This window comes from Ostrinia furnacalis, unplaced genomic scaffold (assembly GCF_004193835.3).
Source record: "Ostrinia furnacalis isolate ACB-3 unplaced genomic scaffold, ASM419383v2 OfSCF1008, whole genome shotgun sequence".
Classification (NCBI taxonomy): domain Eukaryota; kingdom Metazoa; phylum Arthropoda; class Insecta; order Lepidoptera; family Crambidae; genus Ostrinia; species Ostrinia furnacalis.
Genome location: NW_021131247.1, coordinates 49301 through 69975, shown reverse-complemented (window position 1 = coordinate 69975; position 20675 = coordinate 49301). Strand labels below are relative to the sequence as shown.

At 48.4% G+C, this 20675-nt stretch overlaps 1 protein-coding gene and 1 long non-coding RNA gene across 2 annotated transcripts; one reads left to right on the top strand and one right to left on the bottom strand.

Moving 5' to 3' along the window:
- Positions 1-5352: 5352 nt before the first annotated feature.
- LOC114350928 (uncharacterized) lies at positions 5353-5859 on the bottom strand. The gene is made up of 2 exons (XR_003655743.1): positions 5568-5859; positions 5353-5402 (listed from the first exon to the last, which is right to left on the bottom strand). It is a non-coding gene; the product is annotated as an uncharacterized LOC114350928 (long non-coding RNA).
- A 2039-nt stretch (positions 5860-7898) lies between these two features.
- LOC114350940 (probable phospholipid-transporting ATPase IIB) lies at positions 7899-20480 on the top strand. Its single transcript, XM_028301905.1, has 13 exons — positions 7899-7985; positions 8018-8134; positions 8824-8961; positions 9608-9781; positions 9818-9952; positions 10446-10616; positions 11028-11216; positions 15074-15260; positions 16073-16248; positions 18116-18220; positions 18469-18595; positions 19060-19263; positions 20280-20480. Exons 1-13 carry the CDS (start codon positions 7899-7901, stop codon positions 20414-20416), a joined length of 1947 nt encoding a protein of 648 aa, XP_028157706.1. The 3' UTR covers positions 20417-20480.
- The last annotated feature ends 195 nt before the right edge of the window (positions 20481-20675 follow it).

The window sequence follows — 20675 nt, the reverse complement described above, 5'->3', positions numbered from 1 at the left end:
CAGTAAAGAATCTGTTAACAAGTTCGTTATGTATAAATCGAATACTTTGATAACAAATAGGTAAATAAGAAAAATATTTTACAAATAATATATATTTTTAATGGGCCTAAATGTGAAGTTTTTATTGTAACATTAGTAATCGATTACTAATGTACTGTGTACAGTACAGAATTACCCTTCGTATGAGTATGTTACGGTTTTAATAGTATAAGTATCTACTTATTAATTTGTATATTATATATACAAATAATAATTGGTCTGATTGTAAATACGTTTGTTGGAGATAATCCGTTGAACGGTCCGATTGAGAATACTCGTTCGTCTATTTCTGAAATAGAAAGCTTATCTACCGTAGTTATTTATATCCAATATCCAATATTAAGTACTAAAGACGATTTACAATGAATAATACGTGGGTGAAGCCATGTGAGTCAGATAAATTGAAGATACATCAAAACATAGTTGTTTTTGTTTTGTTTGCTTACGTTTTCAATACTCGCCAAATATGCCTAAAACTAGGAAAGTGTGTGGCGGTTGCTTCAAGAAAATTGAAGACAGGCGTAGATGGCTGATGTGCTGCCTCTGTAAGGAATACTTCGATCTGCAATGCGCTGGTATTACAGAGGAGCGGTTCCACGGTACCCTAGTTGATGAGCGGAGGGCCGCGTGGAGATGTGTGACTTGTGTAAGCAGGCAGCCGAAGAGGGACAACTCTGACACGCCAGTCAGGGCCGCTGCGGAAGGCGTCACGATGCGCAGGGTTGCCACCACCTTTAGCCCTGGCAGCCTCGACGCCTCCATGCTGGAGTGGGGCGCGCGGCGGAGCCTTGATGATACTGCGCACAACATGACGCTGGAGGTGTCCGATGTACAGGCCCTCGTCATGGAGATTCGGCAACTTCGCGAAGAGATGCACGACGAATTTAGATGTTTGAGAGCGCAGATTGACACGATGAAGTCGGAGATATCCGAGCTGACCGGCAGAGTCGTGAAGATCGAGTAGAGGGCGGACACTGTCGACGGGCGCCTGGTGGACATCGAGCAGAGGCTGGACGCTGCGGACCGGCAACAGGCGCAGGCCGGCCCGGGGCCCGGGTCGGAAACCGTCCAGCGGATGGAGAGGACCATAGCTGAGCTCAAACTGGAGCTCAACGAGCGGGACCAGGAGGCACTAATCTCTGACCTCGAAATCGGTCACCTCCCGGAGGAGAAGGGGGAAACCGTCCTCCACAGTGTCCTCGCGCTCGCCAGCCGCTTCGGCGTGTCCATGGAGGGGCGCGACGTGGTGTTCGCGGAGCGAGTGGGCGCGCCGCCGGGCGAGTCGGGCGGCGCCAGGCCGCGCCGCGTCGTGGTCCGCCTGGCGCGCCGCCAGCTGCGCGACGAGCTGCTGCAGGCGGCGCGCGTGCGGCGTGGCGTCGCGGCGGAGGGCGGGCGTCGGGTCTTCGTGAATGAGCGCCTGACGCGCTCCAACCGTCAGCTCTTCCACAGGGTGCGCGAGGAGTGCCGTCGCCTCCAGTGGAAGTACTCCTGGACGAGGAGGGGACGCATCTTCGCGCGCAGAGGTGACGGTTCCCAGGTCTTTCAGCTGCGTTCGATGGACGACATTGGTAGGGTGTTCGGCCTCGCAGCACAATGACTAGCGGCTCTCTGCAATGTACACATAATATTAATTAATTTTTGTCAATTTTTTTATAAAGTATATCAAATTCCTGTATATCTGCTCACCTGTGTAATGAAGTGGATTTGTTTGTCAGGTAGTCAGAGCATTAACTCAATTGAACACAGCTGTTGGTTCTATATTAACTGTATAATTTTGTTATTATTATTGCTGCCATTACATTGCTATCAATACATTGACATTGACTCTATTTTATTGGTTTACAATTATTATTACATTATGATCTTATCAATTTCTCACAAATCGAATTTATTACAATTTATTAATATGAATGCACTAATGATAATATTCTTTGACATGTTTAATAATCATTGCACCTCTAACATTATCTGGTTTTTATATAACTCGCATTTCTCACAGGCCTGGGGTTAGATAATTTATTGGTGGGTTTTTTTAATGCTGGGTCTTTGAGCACTAAGCATGAGGAGCTGATTGTGGCGGTGGATGACTTGTCTCCTGACATAATAGCCATTAATGAGACATGGCTGAGGACTGGCGAGGAGGACAGGGCACCTAAACTGGCCGGCTATAGACTAAGGCACGTCCCTAGACCAGATCACATAAGGGGTGGCCGGGGAGGTGGTGTAGGGTTCTACATACGGAAAGGTCTAAATGTAAAGGTGTGTACCCATCCTTGCTCTGCAATATTGGTGGAGCAGATGTGGATCTCCGTGCGTCTACTGAGTAAGGTTATAGTCATCGGCACGGCCTATAGACCTCCTTGGCTTGATCCTGACGTGTTCCTTGAGGCACTGACAGAATCTGTTGCTTGTTTCGCTGGGGCGGACGGGCTTATAATTATGGGAGACTTCAACATTAACCTGCTTGATACTACTAGTGGCAGGAGTAGAGATCTCGAGCAGTGTATACGCGGCCTGAACCTCAATCAGTTGATAACTGAGCCAACCCATTTTACAGATCACAGCAGCACACTAATTGACTTAATCTGTACGGACTTGCGGGCACACCGGGTTGTTGTGAGACACTCCCCAGACCTGGGTAGTCACGCATTACTTCTGGCCGAGTTCAAAATGAAAAAGGAGAAAGCGAGGCCTCTTTGGGTCACCTATAGGCCTTACAAGGATATTGTATTGGAGCACCTTGAGCGAGACCTCAGTTTGATTGATTGGAGCAACCTCTTACGTCTAAGTAATGTAAATGAGCTTGTAACATCTTTTACCGGTTGTGTCATTGGTATGATGGATCTCCATGCCCCTGTGAGGTCGCGCAAATTCAGACACCCACCACATCCATGGATAACAGACACTATCAAAAAGATGATTCGTGTTAGGGATGCTTATAGCAAGCGATATAGGAAGTTGAAAACTGCTAGCCTCAGGGACAGTTACAAAACAATGAGACATCTGGTTCTGGGGGCCATTGAACGCGAGAAGTCTTGTTTCTTCAATGCACATGTCAACAATAACCTAAGTAACCCAAAAAAACTTTGGAGGAACTTGAAACGCACGGTACTGCCAGATAATGGGAACATACCTGATATTCCCTCTATGTTTAACAATCCTGATCTTATCAATGCACATTTTCAAAAAGTGCCAGGTGAGGATAAAGTATCAATTTCTCAACTGACCTACTTTGAGTTTCACAGGCATAACAATGCAGCTACTTTTTCTCTACACACAGTCAGTGAGGAGATGGTTCTTAAGACCATCAGAGGATTGAAGTCGAATGCCCGGGGGCATGATGGCCTATCTTTGGACATGCTCCGGCTAACCTTACCCTACTCCCTTAAAGCCATAACTGCGATGGTCAACCAGTCTATACTAGACAGCACATTCCCTGAGAATTGGAAAATATCGATTGTGAGACCTATTCCTAAAACAAGCCATCCTAACTCGGTGGAGGAACTAAGGCCTATTAGCATCCTGCCATGCCTTTCTAAAATTCTTGAGAGGATAGTGTGCGACCAAGTCACTCGATACCTTGAGGACTGTGATATACTTCCACAATGTCAGTCTGGGTTTCGGAAGGGTTATGGAACGGCCACTGCACTGGCAGACGTGGTTGACAACATACTGGCTGGACAGGACCGTGGCATGGTTACAATTTTGACATTGCTTGATTTCTCTCGGGCATTTGACTCAATCAATACATCTCTTCTCTCATCCAAACTAAAATACTATGGTTTCGATAGCAGATCCGTTAAATGGTTTCATAGCTATTTAACTCAGCGTAGTCAATATGTTGAGCTGAAACAGACTGATGGCACTCTATTGCGCTCGCAGCTGAGTACAGTCTCTCGTGGTGTGCCCCAAGGTTCTATTTTGGGCCCAATTCTGTACATTTTGTACAGTGCTGACATCGTACATAGCATAAAGAATTGTCAATATCACTTATATGCTGATGACTTGCAACTGTATCTGCCGTTTGCCCCTGCCGACCAAGTGAATGCTGTCAATAAAATTAACCAAGATCTAAATAACATAAATACTTGGTGCTTACTGAATTGTCTAACTCTTAATCCTAAAAAATCCCAATTCATTGTAATGGGTACTCCCAAGAACATTGCCAGATTTGATGATACTACTTTAAATATTGTGGGTCAGCCTATTGTTAGAGTTGATAAAGTGAAAAATCTGGGATTGGCCATGGATTGCCATTTGAAATTTGAAAACCACATCATTGATTGTGCTAGAAGTAGTTTTTACCGTTTGAAACTTCTATACAAACTAAGACCATATTTAAGTGAGAAGATTCGAATTGCTCTTTGCGAATCACTGGTTCTCAGCAAGTTTAACTACTGCGATACTGTTTATGGTCCATGTATTTTGACAAAATCAGCTAAACTTATTCAAAGAGTGCAAAATGCCTGCGCTAGGTTTTGTTTCACGATTCCACCTCGTACACATGTTACGCCATTCCTCAATGCTGGAGACATGTTGAAGATGGATGCGCGTAGGAAGCNCATGGTCATCCAAATCACATGTGTTTGCGAAATTTCAGCTTAATCGGTTGCCTGGAAGTGGGTCTTAATTCAGTTTGCAAGATTCCACCCATACAAATATGAGCCAGTCGTTGTAATATGATGTCACGCGCATAAAATGGCGGGCCGGCCGCCGCCCGCACTTTTAAAATTCAATATCTTGGAAACTAATTGACGTATCGAAATAATTCTTTCACGTGTATTTTTTATTTTTAACAGAGAATACAGAAAGCTAAAAAACAAAATTAGTGAACATTCTTCATTCAAGTTTTCTCCTCGCGAATATGTTTTGATGAGATTTCTCTGTATTATTTAGCCAATAAATGCAAACGTTTATTTATTTGTTATCTCAAGCATTCGTTCTATGAGCAAAGTTTGTCGTTACAACAGCAGTAGTTTGTTTTGAATTGAAGTTTTGTTAGACCTTTCTAATAAAACTGAACGTAAATAAATGTCTAAAACAATAGGTTGCTGTTAGTTAACATAAGAAGAACGCCATTTAATGAAAAGATTTAATGTCGTTGTTTCTGTTAGTGAATAATAGTCTCATTCATTGAATTCTTTGGCCCTTATGACTCTACCTGTATTTAGTAGAGATAATAATATAAAGACTATAAAGTGCATATTATATTCCACCAATAGCCACATCTGAATTTCTCCAACTCCTAGTGTGCGGTCCTCAATTATTTGGCACCGTTAGTTTTGGACATGGTTTTTATTTTATTTTATTTTATTTCTTTTGCTATTGTTTGTATGTGGGTACTCAGTGTATTCTTTTTTGTTCTGAAATTGTAAATTTATTGTAGGTTATCCTTTGCTCATGTTAAATGTTAATGTTATTGATGGTAATTTCTTATTAATTTCCCTTATTTTAATTGTATAATGCATGATTTATGATTACGTATATGATTGTTGATTGATTTACGATGCGGGATGTTAGGCACTCACCTTCTGTTACGTATTACGATTGTAGTGCTGCGGATCGGATTGCTCCTAATATAGTTTTAATATTTGGCACTCATTTCTCAAGCAAATTTCATAAATCTGCTCACATTTAATAATTTACGTGGCAATTTCTCACAGGTCGTGCACATGTCGATCCACTGACAGTTCTTTTTTTTTACTCTTTCAATCTTTTTACTGGCATTGACATTGCATAACTAACTTGTGACTTTATGGTTATGGCCACATGTAAATAATGGTGTTTTTTAATTTAATTATTGTAATTTGTATTTTTTTTTCTTTTTATTATTATTTTAATTCTTATTTTAATTTTCATTATATTNTTTCAATCTTTTTACTGGCATTGACATTGCATAACTAACTTGTGACTTTATGGTTATGGCCACATGTAAATAATGGTGTTTTTTAATTTAATTATTGTAATTTGTATTTTTTTTTCTTTTTATTATTATTTTAATTCTTATTTTAATTTTCATTATATTGAAATGTGTTTGATTTAATTAGGTAATCATTAATTTTTAATTTGAGTGTTTGAAAGTCAATAATTTTAATTTTAATTTTAAATAAATGTTTTGGTTATGTAATTGAATAATTAAAATCTAATTTTAATGGAATTGAATTTTAATGTAAATTTAGTTGTTATGGTGTTTTTTGTTTGTTTGCTCTTGTATGTTTTTCTTCTTCTTTTCCTGTACATTGCGCCCCCCTGCTGACAACAGAGGGCCCCCGCTGAAAATCAGTTTCGAGACAAGCACTGGCGCGGTCTTGATGTATGCTGAGCGGGTGCCTTTTTGTCAGAGGGGCTCAAGCAGCTATCTGTACATTAATTTGTGTATCTCCTTCATTGTGTATGTATGTTTTTCCTGCTTGTATGTCTCTCTTTCAAATAAAAAAATATTCTATTCTATTCTATTCTATTTGGTTGATAGAGGCGGAATATACCAAGTTAATTTATGTGATAGACCTACATCTTCTATAACCATACAGTTACCTCGTACTCAAACTTTTTCATTGCCGTTTTTCTCTCACGGCAATTTATTAATTTATGCCGACTTCCAAAAGCTGTTGCATTACAACGAAAGTACGCGGTTACTTCGAGTTTTGTAGCGACGATTGGAACCGGTTTCACACTAATGTTCCGTTGCAACTATGATCTAATTTGAAATTTGCACCATGCATTCTTACAAAGCCACGATAGCCGAACGGTGAAGGGGTCGGACTGGCCGACCCGTGATCCGAGGAACGCGGGTTCGGTCTCCGCCGCCGCTCGACTATTGTGGTGAGCTAACTCGTGATACAAGCATATTTAGCATAGTACGAAGTGCTGACGGGATTATTAGTATTTTGTGTAATAACAAATCCCAACTTCCCAACTATATTATATATTAATATTATAAATGCGAAAGTAACTCTGTCTGTCTGTCTGTCTGTCTGTCTGTCTGTTACGCTTTCCCGCTTAAACCTCGCAACCGATTTTGATGAAATTTGGCATAGAGATAGTTTGAGTCCCGGGAAAGAACATAGGATAGTTTTTATCCCGGTTTTTGAAACAGGGACGCGCGCGATAAAGTTTTTCTGTGACAGACAAAATTCCACGCGGGCGAAGCCGCGGGCGGAAAGCTAGTTACTAATAATCTTAAAAAAAACAATATAGGCTTCCTTCCTTTTTAGGTGGAAGCTCTCCTCACTCAATACATAACCAACGAAGAGCCCTCCTTACCAACGTCGCCCACAGGCGAAGGGGGCGAAGTCCTAGCGCCTACGCCGCGACAAGTGTGGCAGTGTGTGATCGCGTTAGCACTATGTCATAACGTTACACCGGTTTATGAGGTGGAAGAGAGACAAGTCGATGATTCGCAGTCGGGTGAGTGGATGAAGTAATGAACATATTTTTTTAATTCTGTCATTTTTTTTAATTGTTACTTTTGGGAATCTGTTTTTTGTTTAGCTCATCTCATCATTATAAAATGCTCATCACACCAATTTTTGCCTCTGTTGAGTTTCGTATCCCTAAGGCTGGTTTTAGAATCGTGCACGCTGACCGTCGGCGCTAAAAGTAGGCGCACACCGTTAATTTTTAGTTGGCCGATAGTTGTGCCCGATTTTAAATTGTATGAAGAATCGGCCAAATCGAATCGGCGTAGTGTGCGCACTCCCATACATGCCCATACTGATGAACTGCCCGACTAAACTATCGGCCGACGAAAAGTCAACGGTGTGCGCCTACTCTTAGAGCCGAAATGTATTAAAAGTCAGCGCCAATGATCAGCGAGCAGTCAGCGCGATTCTGAAACCCGCCTATTTATTGTGTCAGACATGGCAAGCTCTGTGGTGTCGGAGAGCTGTGGCGGCGCGGTACCGCAGCAGCAGCTGTGCGACTACCAGGCCGCCAGCCCCGACGAGGTGGCGCTCGTCAAGTGGACTGACATGGTGAGTGCTCGGCGTCGCCCTGTGCGCCCGGCCCTTGCACAGTGCCTGTGTCGCGGCAGCAGCTGTGCGACTACCAGGCCGCCAGCCCCGACGAGGTGGCGCTCGTCAAGTGGACTGACATGGTGAGTGCTCGGCGTCGCCCTGTGCGCCCGGCCCTTGCACAGTGCCTGTGTCGCGGCAGCAGCTGTGCGACTACCAGGCCGCCAGCCCCGACGAGGTGGCGCTCGTCAAGTGGACTGACATGGTGAGTGCTCGGCGTCGCCCTGTGCGCCCGGCCCTTGCACAGTGCCTGTGTCGCGGCAGCAGCTGTGCGACTACCAGGCCGCCAGCCCCGACGAGATATTCCGCCTGCATTAGAAATAAACTACATGACTTGATGATAAGTGCAATAATAAAAGTTCACTTTTGCATGTCGTGCCAGGCTGTGGTAGCACCTAGTCCTTAGAAAAAATATGTATTTAAACCCCTCTGCTTATACTTGTGTCTGTCTTGTTGGATGTCTTAAATAAATAATCGGAACGACATAGGCACCGAACAAAATGAACAATTACTAAATCCTTTATATTGTTCGGTGCTTAAACTCTAGACTCTATTCAATTGATTTTTGTTTTTACTAGTGTATAATTACCCTAACATTGCAAAAAGAAATGCTGTGTATACCTGTAATTGAGGTTATATACGTATCATGTGTCAAACCATATTAAAATGTATGAACTGCATTATGTATGTGACTTTGTTGGTGTACCTAATAAATAAATAATAATAATAAATAATATTTAGGGCCCCAAAATCAATACTATCCGTGTTACAGATGGGCGTGTCTCTATACCGGAGGGACCTCCACAACATTTCACTGAAACTCCGTGCTGCTAACGAGATCATGCAGTTCAGCATCCTGCAGATATTCCCCTTCACCAGTGAAAGCAAGATGATGGGCATTATCGTGCAAGTAAGTGGCTTGTTAAAAAGTTGTATAGACTAGTATCGTTCATTTCAGCCGAAAGACGTCCATCGCTGGACCTTTGTTTGCCTCCCCCAAGGATTTCCATAACGACCGGTCCTATGCCGCCAGCATCCATGCACCTCCCGCGACCTTGATCAGATCGTCGGTCTACCTAGTGAGGGCCTGCCCACACTACATTTTCTGGCTCGTTTTTGCCACTCGAGAACTTTTCTCCCAGCGGTCATCAGCTCTACGAGCTACGAATAACGGCTGGAAAATGTATTGGTGAATCTTTTTGATGATTTAAACCAGTGTTTTTCAACCTTTTTCATGACGCGACCCCCTAGCATGAAAAAAATGTTTGCGACCCCCCGACCGTTCGGTTTTTTTCATGCCTTTTACAAAGATGTTGTAGGGAACGAATTCTTCAATCTAATACAACATTTATGCATTTGCATAATTAGATTTCGGATAAATCTAACTTTCAAACTTCTCTGGTTTTCTTACTGAGGTAGTATTTACGACCTCTCGCGACCCCCCTATAGAGGCTTTGTGACCCCCCAGGGGGTCGCGACCCACAGGTTGAAAAACACTGATTTAAACAAATAAACAACCTTTTTGCAGTCTATAAATTGTCATTTTATTGTACTAGGACGAGAACACGGACGTAATCACATACTACGTGAAGGGCGCGGACGTGGCTCTGGCGCGTCTGTTGGCGCCGGCGTGGCTGGGCGCCGAGTGCCGGCGGCTAGCGGCCGAGGGGCTGCGCACGCTCGTGGTCGCCAAGAAGACGCTCACCAGGAACGAGTACCTGGAGTTTGAGGTGCGCTACTTGTGACATGACACGTGGCTAGTGTAGGCCGGGCGTGACGTGGCGCGTCTACTGGCGCCGGCGTGGCTGGGCGCCGAGTGCCGGCGGCTGGCGGCCGAGGGGCTGCGCACGCTCGTGGTCGCCAAGAAGACGCTCACCAGGAACGAGTACCTGGAGTTTGAGGTGCGCTACTTGTGACATGACACGTGGCTAGTGTAGGCCGGGCGTGGCGTGGCGCGTCTACTGGCGCCGGCGTGGCTTTGCGCCGAGTGCCGGCGGCTGGCGGCCGAGGGGCTGCGCACGCTCGTGGTGGCCAAGAAGACGCTCACCAGGAACGAGTACCTGGAGTTTGAGGTGCGCTGCTTGTGACATGTCACGTGACACGTGGCAAGTGTAGGCCGGGCGTGGCGCCGAGTGCCGGCGGCAAATTGATGCAGTCTTCTTATCGTGTCGACAACAAACCTACACAGTGTCAACCCAAAATTCCGCTACAGGATTGGCGTTGTCAGCAGCATTCATTAAGTCCTCTTACGTGCAGTTGCTCAGGCACTCAGGGCACATTGATTCAGTAAAAGAAATTCATGACCACCAATAAAAATATTTATTTATTTATTATGTACACTAACAAAGTCACGATACAACAGTTCATACGTTAATTATCCTAATTTTATCGCAGAGCGAGTACAAAGAAGCCCGTCTCAGCGTTCAGAATCGAAGCGAGCGCACCGCCGCAGCTCTTAGCAAGCTGCACTGCGGCCTGACGCTGCTGGGGCTGACCGGCGTGGAGGACCGGCTGGCCGACCACGTGCCGCGCTCGCTCGCCATGCTGCGGACCGCGGGCATCAAGGTATGACGTCACCGCAGCAGCAAGCTGACTGCGGCCTGACGCTGCTGGGGCTGACCGGCGTGGAGGACCGGCTGGCCGACCACGTGCCGCGCTCGCTCGCCATGCTGCGGACCGCGGGCATCAAGGTATGACGTCACGCAGGTTGCTGCGTCACAGCATAGCCAATCAGAAGACACTAAGGGACGATACCCAATGGCGCGCGTTTGAGCACACTTACACGGCCGTAAAGAAAATAGTATTTTATTAACAGTTCTTAGGGTGGGTTGCACCATCTAACTTTAACTGTGACAAACGTCAAAAATCTGTCAAACTCCATACATACATCGATTTTCAACAACCGATCTTGCGCCGCCCGCATCTGTCTTAGTTCCAAAGAAAAAGGGCATACTAAATCCCACATTTCTGTTCCAGATATGGATGCTAACAGGCGACAAGCTAGAAACGGCGCTATGCATCGCTCGCTCGCTCCACCTGGGTGGCGGGACCAACTGGTTCACAGCTAACACCTGCACCTCGCGGCGTGACGCGTACGCCTTACTGCAGGCTCTCACGCAACATACCGACGATATGGATCTGATCATAGAGGGGGAGACGCTGGAGGTAAGAGGGAGGGAGGGAGTGATATATCGCGCGCTCGCTCCACCTTAGCGAAGGGCTCAACTAGTTCTTGTAGGCTCTCACGCAGCACATGGATGATATGGACTTGATCATAGAGGGGGAGACGCTGAAGGTAAGAGGGGGAGGGAGACAGCGCTATATCGCGCGCTCGCTCCACCTGGGCAGCGGGAGACGATATGGAACTGATAATAGAAGGGGAGACGCTGGTGGTAAGAGGGAGACAGCGCTATATCTAGCGCTCGCTCCCACCTGAGTGAACTCTCAACTCTCACGCAGCACACGGATGATATGGACCTCATCATAGAGGGGGAGACGCTGGAGGTAAGAGGGAGGGAGGGAGTGATATATCGCGCGCTCGCTCCACCTTAGCGAGGGGTTCCACTAGTTCTCGCGGGCGTTTACGCAGCACATAGATGATATGGACCTCATCATAGAGGGGGAGACGCTGGAGGTAAGAGCGAAAGAAACAGCGCTATATCGTGCGCTCGCCCCACCTAGGCAGCAGAAGCAACTGGTTCACAGACGATATGGAACTGATCATAGAAGGGGAGCAGCTGAAGGTAAGGAGGAAGGAGACAACATTATATCGCACGCTCGCTCCACCTGGACGAACAAACTGGTTCACAGCCAACACCTGCACCTCGCGGCGTGACGCGTACGCCTTACTGCAGGCTCTCACGCAGCATACCGACGATATGGATCTGATCATAGAGGGGGAGACGTTAGAGGTAAGAGGGAGGGAGGGAGTGATATATCGCGCGCTCGCTCCACCTTAGCGAAGGGCTCAAATAGTTCTCGCAGGCGTTTACGCAGCACACAGATGATATGGACCTCATCATAGAGGGGGAGACGCTGGAGGTAAGAGGGAGGGAGGGAGTGATATATCGCGCGCTCGCTCCACCTTAGCGAGGGGTTCCACTAGTTCTCGAAAGTGTTTACGCAGCACACAGATGATATGGACCTCATCATAGAGGGGAGAATCTGAAGGTAAGAGGGGGAGGGAGACAGCGCTATATCGCGCGCTCACTCCACCTGGGCAGCGGGAGCAACTGGTTCACGGACGATATGGAACTGATCATAGAAGGGGAGACGCTGGTGGTTAGACAGAAACAGTACTATATCGCGTGTTCGCTCCCACCTAAGAGAACAAACTGGTTCATAGCCAACACCTGCACCTCGCGGCGTGACGCGTACGCCTTACTGCAGGCTCTCACGCAACACACGGATGATATGGACCTCATCATAGAGGGGGAGACGCTGGAGGTAAGAGGGACAATAGCGCTATATCGCGCGCTCGCTCCACCTGGGAGGCGGGACAAACTGGCGGCGTGACGCGTACGCCTCTCACGCGCAAGAGAAGAAGACAGAGTTATATCTCGCGCTCGCTCCACCTTAGCGAGGGGTTCCACTAGTTCTCGCAAGGGTTTACGCAGCACACAGATGACATAGACCTGATCATAGAGTGGAGAAGCTGAAGCTAAAAGGAGGAGGGAGATAGCGCTATATCGAGCGCTCGCTCCACCTTAGCGAAGGGCTCAACTTGTTCTCGCAGGCGTTTACGCAGCACACGGATGATATGGACCTCATCATAGAGGGGGAGACGCTGGAGGTAAGAGGGAGGGAGGGAGTGATATATCGCGCGCTCGCTCCACCTTAGCGAGGGGTTCCACTAGTTCTCGCGGGCGTTTACGCAGCACATAGATGATATGGACCTCATCATAGAGGGGGAGACGCTGGAGGTAAGAGCGAAAGAAACAGCGCTATATCGTGCGCTCGCCCCACCTAGGCAGCAGAAGCAACTGGTTCACAGACGATATGGAACTGATCATAGAAGGGGAGCAGCTGAAGGTAAGGAGGAAGGAGACAACATTATATCGCACGCTCGCTCCACCTGGACGAACAAACTGGTTCACAGCCAACACCTGCACCTCGCGGCGTGATGCGTATGCCTTACTGCAGGCTCTCACGCAGCATACCGACGATATGGATCTGATCATAGAGGGGGAGACGCTGGAGGTAAGAGGGAGGGAGGGAGTGATATATCGCGCGCTCGCTCCACCTTAGCGAGGGGCTCAACTAGTGTTGCAAAAAAACCGGTTTCTGGTGTGAGAAAAAAACGTTGAAAAACAAAACCTGAAAAAAACTATTTTTTTTCTGGACCCTGTTTTTTTTTCAAGAGTACGAAATCCAAAACTTTTAAGACAAATACTTAAGTATACACATACCTCATCATAGAGGGGGAGACGCTGGAGGTAAGAGGGAGGGAGACAGCGCTATATCCTGCGCTCGCTCCACCTAGGTGGCGGGACCAACTGGTTCACAGCTAACACCTGCACCTCGCGGCGTGACGCGTACGCCTTACTGCAGGCTCTCACGCAACACACGGATGATATGGACCTCATCATAGAGGGGGAGAAGCTGGAGGTAAGACGGAGACAGCGCTATATCGCGCGCTCGCTCCACCTGGGCAGCGGGAGCAACTGGTTCACAGGATGATATGGACCTGATCATAGAGGGAGAGACGCTGGAGGTAAGAGGGAGACAGCGCTAAATCGCGCGCTCTCGCTCCACCTGGGTGGCGGGACCAACTGGTTCACAGCCAACACCTGCACCTCTCGGCGTGACGCGTACGCCTTACTGCAAGCCCTCACGCAACACACCGATGATATGGACCTCATCATAGAGGGGGAGACGCTGGAGGTAAGAGGGAGGGAGGGAGTGATATATCGCGCGCTCGCTCCATCTTAGCGAGGGGTTCCACTAGTTCTTACAGGCCCTCACGCGCACACAAATGATGTGGACCTGATACAAATACAAAATCATTTATTGTGAATCATAGGTAAAATGGTGACATGTTACATTAGGTAGTATCACTATGTTCCGCTCAAAGACCATAGATGATCATAGAGGGGAGAAGCTGAAAGTAAAAGGGGAAGGGAGACAGCGCTATATCCCGCGCTCGCTCCACCTGAGCGAACAAACTGGTTCACAGCTAACACATGCACCTCGCGGCGTGACGCGTACGCCTTACTGCAGGCTCTCACGCAGCATACCGACGATATGGACCTGATCATAGAGGGGGAGACGCTGGAGGTAAGAGAGAAGGAGATAGAGCTATATCGCGCGCTCGCTCCTACCTGAGTGAACAAATTAGTTCACGGCATGCACAAAAATATTATGTAAAAAATCTGTGTGAAAAACATCGTTCGTTCGTTTCAGCCAAATGACGTCCACTGCTGGACGAAGGTCTCCCCCAAAGCTTTCCATAATGAACGGTCCTGCGCTGCCCACATCTAGGTTCTTCCCGCGACTTTTACTAGATCTTCGGTCCATCTAAGAATAAGAATAAGAAAAACTTTATTTGACACAAAAAAGGAAAAAAATAAAAAACAGAACAAAGGGACTTAAAACTATACACGCATATTTTGTGCCAAAAAGGCCCGCTCAGCATTAATCGAGCCACGCGTGCATGCACGCGAGCCCCGACGCTGGTTTTCAGCGGGAGCCTCTCCAACCAACATTATAAATAAAAATTAAAAAATAACATTAAACAAAACAAAACAAAAACAGAACATTGACAAAGAGGGCGCCACTAGTACTATTTAGCACAATGGAGTAGCCACATCTAGTAGGAGTCCTGCCCACGCTACGTCTTCCAACCCGTGATCGCTACTCGAGAACTTTTCTGCCCCAACGGCAATCGTCTCTACGAGCTTTGTCGGTCAATTTGGTTCTCCTGCGGATCTCCATATTTTTGGTTCGATCACGCAGGGAAACTTCGAGCATAGTCCCACTTGAGTGAAAAACTTACTCATGATTAATGTTTATTTGTCTAACAGGAATGCCTCCGCTCATACGAAGAAGAGTTCGTAGAAGTGCTACAGCGCTGTAGCGGCGTAGTCGTAGCGCGATGCTCGCCGACACAGAAAGCGCGCGTAGCACGGCTGCTACGAGCGCGGGGGCTAGTCGTAGCAGCAGTTGGAGACGGAGGAAATGACGTCGCTATGATACAGGAGGCCGATATGGGTGAGTACTGCGGCTGTTGGCTCTTATTATGACGCGTACTGAAGTGACAATCGTAGTAATATAGCAGTGCTACAGCGTTTAGCGGCATAGTCGTAGCGCGGTACTCGCCGACGCAGAAGGCGCGCGTAGCACGGCTGCTACGGGCACGGAGGATGGTCGTAGTGAGTGAGTTACTGCACCTGTTAGTTCTTTTCATGATGCGCACTAGAAAAGGACAAACGTATTCATAATCGTAGCAGTGCGCAGCAGCGGCGTGGTTGTACGTAACGCGGTGCAGCGTAGACTAAGTCCAGTATGCGTCAAGAAATAAAGCGTCATACGTGCTTGGACGCATAATGTGTTCAAAACAAAAAGCGTCACCTAGGTCGATGGATGGTTTTGCATCTAAGGATTCGGGAGAGCTACGTGCTTACGACTTTTTGCGTTCATCTTAGGCTAAGACCTCATGGCGCGATTTTCACCCGCGTCCGCGGGGGTTGCGGGCCCGCAGCTTCTGTAGAATGCAGATACTTCTGTAAAAAATAATGCACAACTCACGACGCGGTTTGCGCCCGCAGCGTGCGCGGTTGTATGCGGGTCCCGCGGCACCGGCGGGCGACTAGTAGAATCGCGCGGGCTGCGGTAACTGCAGCCTCGGCGCTCTGCGATCGATCGGCGGGCGACCATTTTGTGCCAGTGACTTAGCGAGTCGCGATTTTTACTCGCGCCCGCGGCAGTTGCGGGCCCGCAGCAGGGTGTAAATCGCGCCGTGAGTTCTTAGCTTTAGATTTATGAATGTATGGCTCATTGCCGTATTGTTTTGTTTCCCCCAGGCGTGGGCATCGAAGGCGCGGAAGGTCGCGCGGCGTCGTTAGCAGGCGACGTGAGCGTGCGCGCGCTGTCGTGCCTGGCGCGCCTGCTGCTGGTGCACGGCCGGCGCGCCGCCATGCGCTCCGCCGCGCTGTGCCTGTTCATCGTGCACCGCGGGCTCATAGTGTCCACCATGCAGGTACCAGCCAGCTCGCTGTAGTGACGCACAGTGAGGTAGCGCGTGTCGTGCCTGGCGCGCCTGCTGCTGGTGCACGGCCGGCGCGCCGCCATGCGCTCCGCCGCGCTGTGCCTGTTCATCGTGCACCGCGGGCTCATAGTGTCCACCATGCAGGTACCAGCCAGCTCGCTGTAGTGACGCACAGTGAGGTAGCGCGTGTCGTGCCTGGCGCGCCTGCTGCTGGTGCACGGCCGGCGCGCCGCCATGCGCTCCGCCGCGCTGTGCCTGTTCATCGTGCACCGCGGGCTCATAGTGTCCACCATGCAGGTACCAGCCAGCTCGCTGTAGTGACGCACAGTGAGGTAGCGCGTGTCGTGCCTGGCGCGCCTGCTGCTGGTGCACGGCCGGCGCGCCGCCATGCGCTCCGCCGCGCTGTGCCTGTTCATCGTGCACCGCGGGCTCATAGTGTCCACCATGCAGGTACCAGCCAGCTCGCTGTAGTGACGCACAGTGAGGTAGCGCGTGTCGTGCCTGGCGCGCCTGCTGCTGGTGCACGGCCGGCGCGCCGCCATGCGCTCCGCCGCGCTGTGCCTGTTCATCGTGCACCGCGGGCTCATAGTGTCCACCATGCAGGTACCAGCCAGCTCGCTGTAGTGACGCACAGTGAGGTAGCGCGTGTCGTGCCTGGCGCGCCTGCTGCTGGTGCACGGCCGGCGCGCCGCCATGCGCTCCGCCGCGCTGTGCCTGTTCATCGTGCACCGCGGGCTCATAGTGTCCACCATGCAGGTACCAGCCAGCTCGCTGTAGTGACGCACAGTGAGGTAGCGCGTGTCGTGCCTGGCGCGCCTGCTGCTGGTGCACGGCCGGCGCGCCGCCATGCGCTCCGCCGCGCTGTGCCTGTTCATCGTGCACCGCGGGCTCATAGTGTCCACCATGCAGGTACCAGCCAGCTCGCTGTAGTGACGCACAGTGAGGTAGCGCGTGTCGTGCCTGGCGCGCCTGCTGCTGGTGCACGGCCGGCGCGCCGCCATGCGCTCCGCCGCGCTGTGCCTGTTCATCGTGCACCGCGGGCTCATAGTGTCCACCATGCAGGTACCAGCCAGCTCGCTGTAGTGACGCACAGTGAGGTAGCGCGTGTCGTGCCTGGCGCGCCTGCTGCTGGTGCACGGCCGGCGCGCCGCCATGCGCTCCGCCGCGCTGTGCCTGTTCATCGTGCACCGCGGGCTCATAGTGTCCACCATGCAGGTATTTATTTACAGCATAGTGTAGAGGTCTAGAGAAATGCAAACTAATGCGCTGAGTTCGAAGCCCAGTGTCGCATTAGAAATTCACACACACAAAGTAATCAAATTAAAAACAATACGTCGCGTGTGTCATGCACTGAGTGCGACTATTCGTTGGCATACCAGGTTGCAAGTAATGGACGTACAGCACCGCAGCACTACATACGCATTGACGTGCGATTGAATGAATTGTGTTAATTTGAATTTGCTGATTATCCACTGCGGTATCGGTACTCAACGTTCGATTATACTGTGTTCTGTTTTTGGGCACATTACTGCTACCTTTTGACATCTCCCTTTAGTTTCTGTGATTGACAGACGCAATGTCTTCGCTGACCGGAGTGAGATAGCACAGCGGGCTGAGCGAGTAATGCATGCAGGGTATTATGGTGCGTCCACACTGGGCGAACGGGCTCGCGCGGCAAACTCGACATCCAGCTCACTCAAAAACAGGGTGAGCAGGATGACCAGCGTGTCGCGCGAGCCCGTTCGCCCAGTGTGGACGCACCATTAGCATGCGCGTATAGTATAACGGGGGGGAAAGGCCTCCCAGAATGGTCTTCTGTATCTGGGATTTTAATATAGATTTTTTTCTTCTCCTGCAGGCTGTGTTCTCTGTAGTGTTCTACTTCTCTTCCGTGTCGCTGTATCCCGGCTTCCTCATGGTGGGCTACGGGACCGTCTATACTTTGTTACCAGTATTCTCGTTGGTAAGTTTAACACATTTTTTTTTATTGCTAGTCTACTACATAAACTAAAACTTCTAGGAGTTTGCCCAATACAACATTTTGACCTCCTAATTAAGCACATTCCAAGCACGAAATTAACAAAAATAACATTTTTATGTCGAGATTGATTTTATGAGATTGAGATTTTAAGATGCCCTTTTATTTATTGGCAGTGACTATTAAGATTTTGGGAAGAAGTCAGATCAGTTCCTTCATGGTATTCTTTTCAGGTATTAGACAAGGACATACCAAGTTCCACGGCGCTACGGCACCCGCAGCTGTACAAACAACTGACCAAAGGAAGGCAGCTATCGTACAAGACTTTTTACATATGGACTGGCATCTCTATTTATCAAGGTAAATTAAAAAAATATATCGTCTGTTTTTCTAAAAGCAAGACAGGTGGTTCTATGCTATCATTGCACAGGTGCCAACTTCAAACGCATAATGAAGGCTATCGTATTTGATTTCACCATTTGGCGAAAAGTTCTCGAGTGGCAACCACGGGCCTACATGTAGACGACGGGCGGGCCTCACACTAGCTAAGTGTATTGACAATCTGGTGAAGGTCGCGGGAAGTGCCTGGATGCGGGCAGCGCAGGACTGGTCGTTGGGGAAGGCCTTAGTCCAGCAGTGGACGTCATTTGACTGAAACGAAGCCATCATCATCATCATTTCAGCAATGAAACGTCCACTGCTGAACATTCCCCAATGATTTCCACAATAGCCGATTGGAAGCGGCCTGCATCCAGCGCCTTCCTACTGCCTTTATGGTCGCCAGTCCACCTTGTGACTCTCATTTCCGTGTATTTGTTGTGCAGGTGGAGTGATAATGTACGGCGCGCTAGTGTTGTTCGAGGACCAGCTGATCCACATCGTAGAGATCAGTTACACGGCGCTGATACTGACGGAGCTGATCATGGTAGCGCTGACCGTCAACACGTGGCACCGCCTCATGGTGGCGGCCGAGGCGGTCAGCTTGCTGATGTACACCGCCACTCTGCTTATATTCACTTCGTACTTCGGTGAGTACTTCCAAACTGATACAGCACACGGCGCTGATCCTGACGGAGCTGATCATGGTGGCGCTGACCGTCAACACGTGGCACCGCCTCATGGTGGCGGCCGAGGCGGTCAGCTTGCTGATGTATACCGCCACTCTGCTCATATTCACTTCGTACTTCGGTGAGTCAACAAACAAACAAACCCAGTCGAGTTATCACCGTGACGTCATATCGATGCTCTGGTACGAACGGGACAAACGCGGGGAGGTGTGCGAGTGAGAGGGAGGGAGAGGCGAATTCCAGCGAGATCGATCGGGTTATACTTCCATACTGATACAGCGTGGGTCGATTCACTTCCACTCTACGCGTACTTTCACAGAATAATAATAAGTACTACGTACAGAAGTTTTACTTCGCGAAGGTATTTAAAAAAATGTATGCTCAATGTCATTAACAATATGGTGTAATTTAGCCTGTCTCAAGAGTCAAGCACCATTTTGTTGACAAACGTCAGTAATCGGCACTGCGCCGAAGCTATAGGGCTGACTTCGGTAAAATGATGTGACGTGAGGTGCCAAACTGCGGAAAATGGCGGAGGAAATACATGATTTAGCATGAATTATCATGAATAATATTAACTACTTATTTACCTCTCAGTGTCCTGAGGCAACTTAAAAAAGTACATTCTGTGTTTTTATTATTATTGAGGCAGTTAAATACTGCACAGTATTTAGTGCACCATTTTCTTTATTTACTTCCATCATACACAAGAATACGCGTGCGTGAGTCAATGTTCGCTCGTAATATGTGAGGCCTTGTCGAATAGTATCCTGTAGGTGGGCCATCGTGCGTGTTTTGTTTTCGATGTAAACTCGCGGAGATGAACAGGCCTGGTACTTTCTAGAAAGCATTTTTCAGCTTTCTAGGAATTACCTCCCAAAACTTTAACGATTTTTTACCAGACTGCAGCATCCATAATGACGATAATGAAACCAGAGTGGTATGAAACATTGACCAAGAAACACTTTTTGTTGCAGACGCTGACTTCATAAGACACTGGGACTTCTGGTGGAAGGTGACCACTATAACCCTCGTCTCCTGCCTGCCGCTATACATCGTCAAGCACATGCACAGAAAGTGGAGCGCTCGCCAGTACAAGAACATACTGAAATGATCTTCAATATCAACGCATTTAGGTTCATTACACAATGTGGCACAAAAGGCCATTAACAAAAGTGGGACGAGAATGAACCATACAGACTGGTCCAATAGATCCATTTTCCAATGTGATACATACGCTCCCAGCTAGCGACGGGTAAGGTAGGCAATTAAGTTTAGTCTATAAATATTAAATAGTAATGTTTATCTTGAATGCTGAAAATTAATTATAGCACACAAGTGGTCTTTAAATCAATGCAATAAAGCTTGAAATG

Excerpts from the sequence above, each read along its gene's own strand:
- LOC114350940 (XM_028301905.1), top strand. The coding sequence starts at position 7,899 with ATGGCAAGCTCTGTGGTGTCGGAGAGCTGTGGCGGCGCGGTACCGCAG. Across the intron at positions 10,617-11,027 it reads TGCGGACCGCGGGCATCAAG|ATATGGATGCTAACAGGCGA; the intron begins GTATGACGTCAC and ends TTTCTGTTCCAG. Across the intron at positions 19,264-20,279 it reads TATATTCACTTCGTACTTCG|ACGCTGACTTCATAAGACAC; the intron begins GTGAGTACTTCC and ends TTTTTGTTGCAG.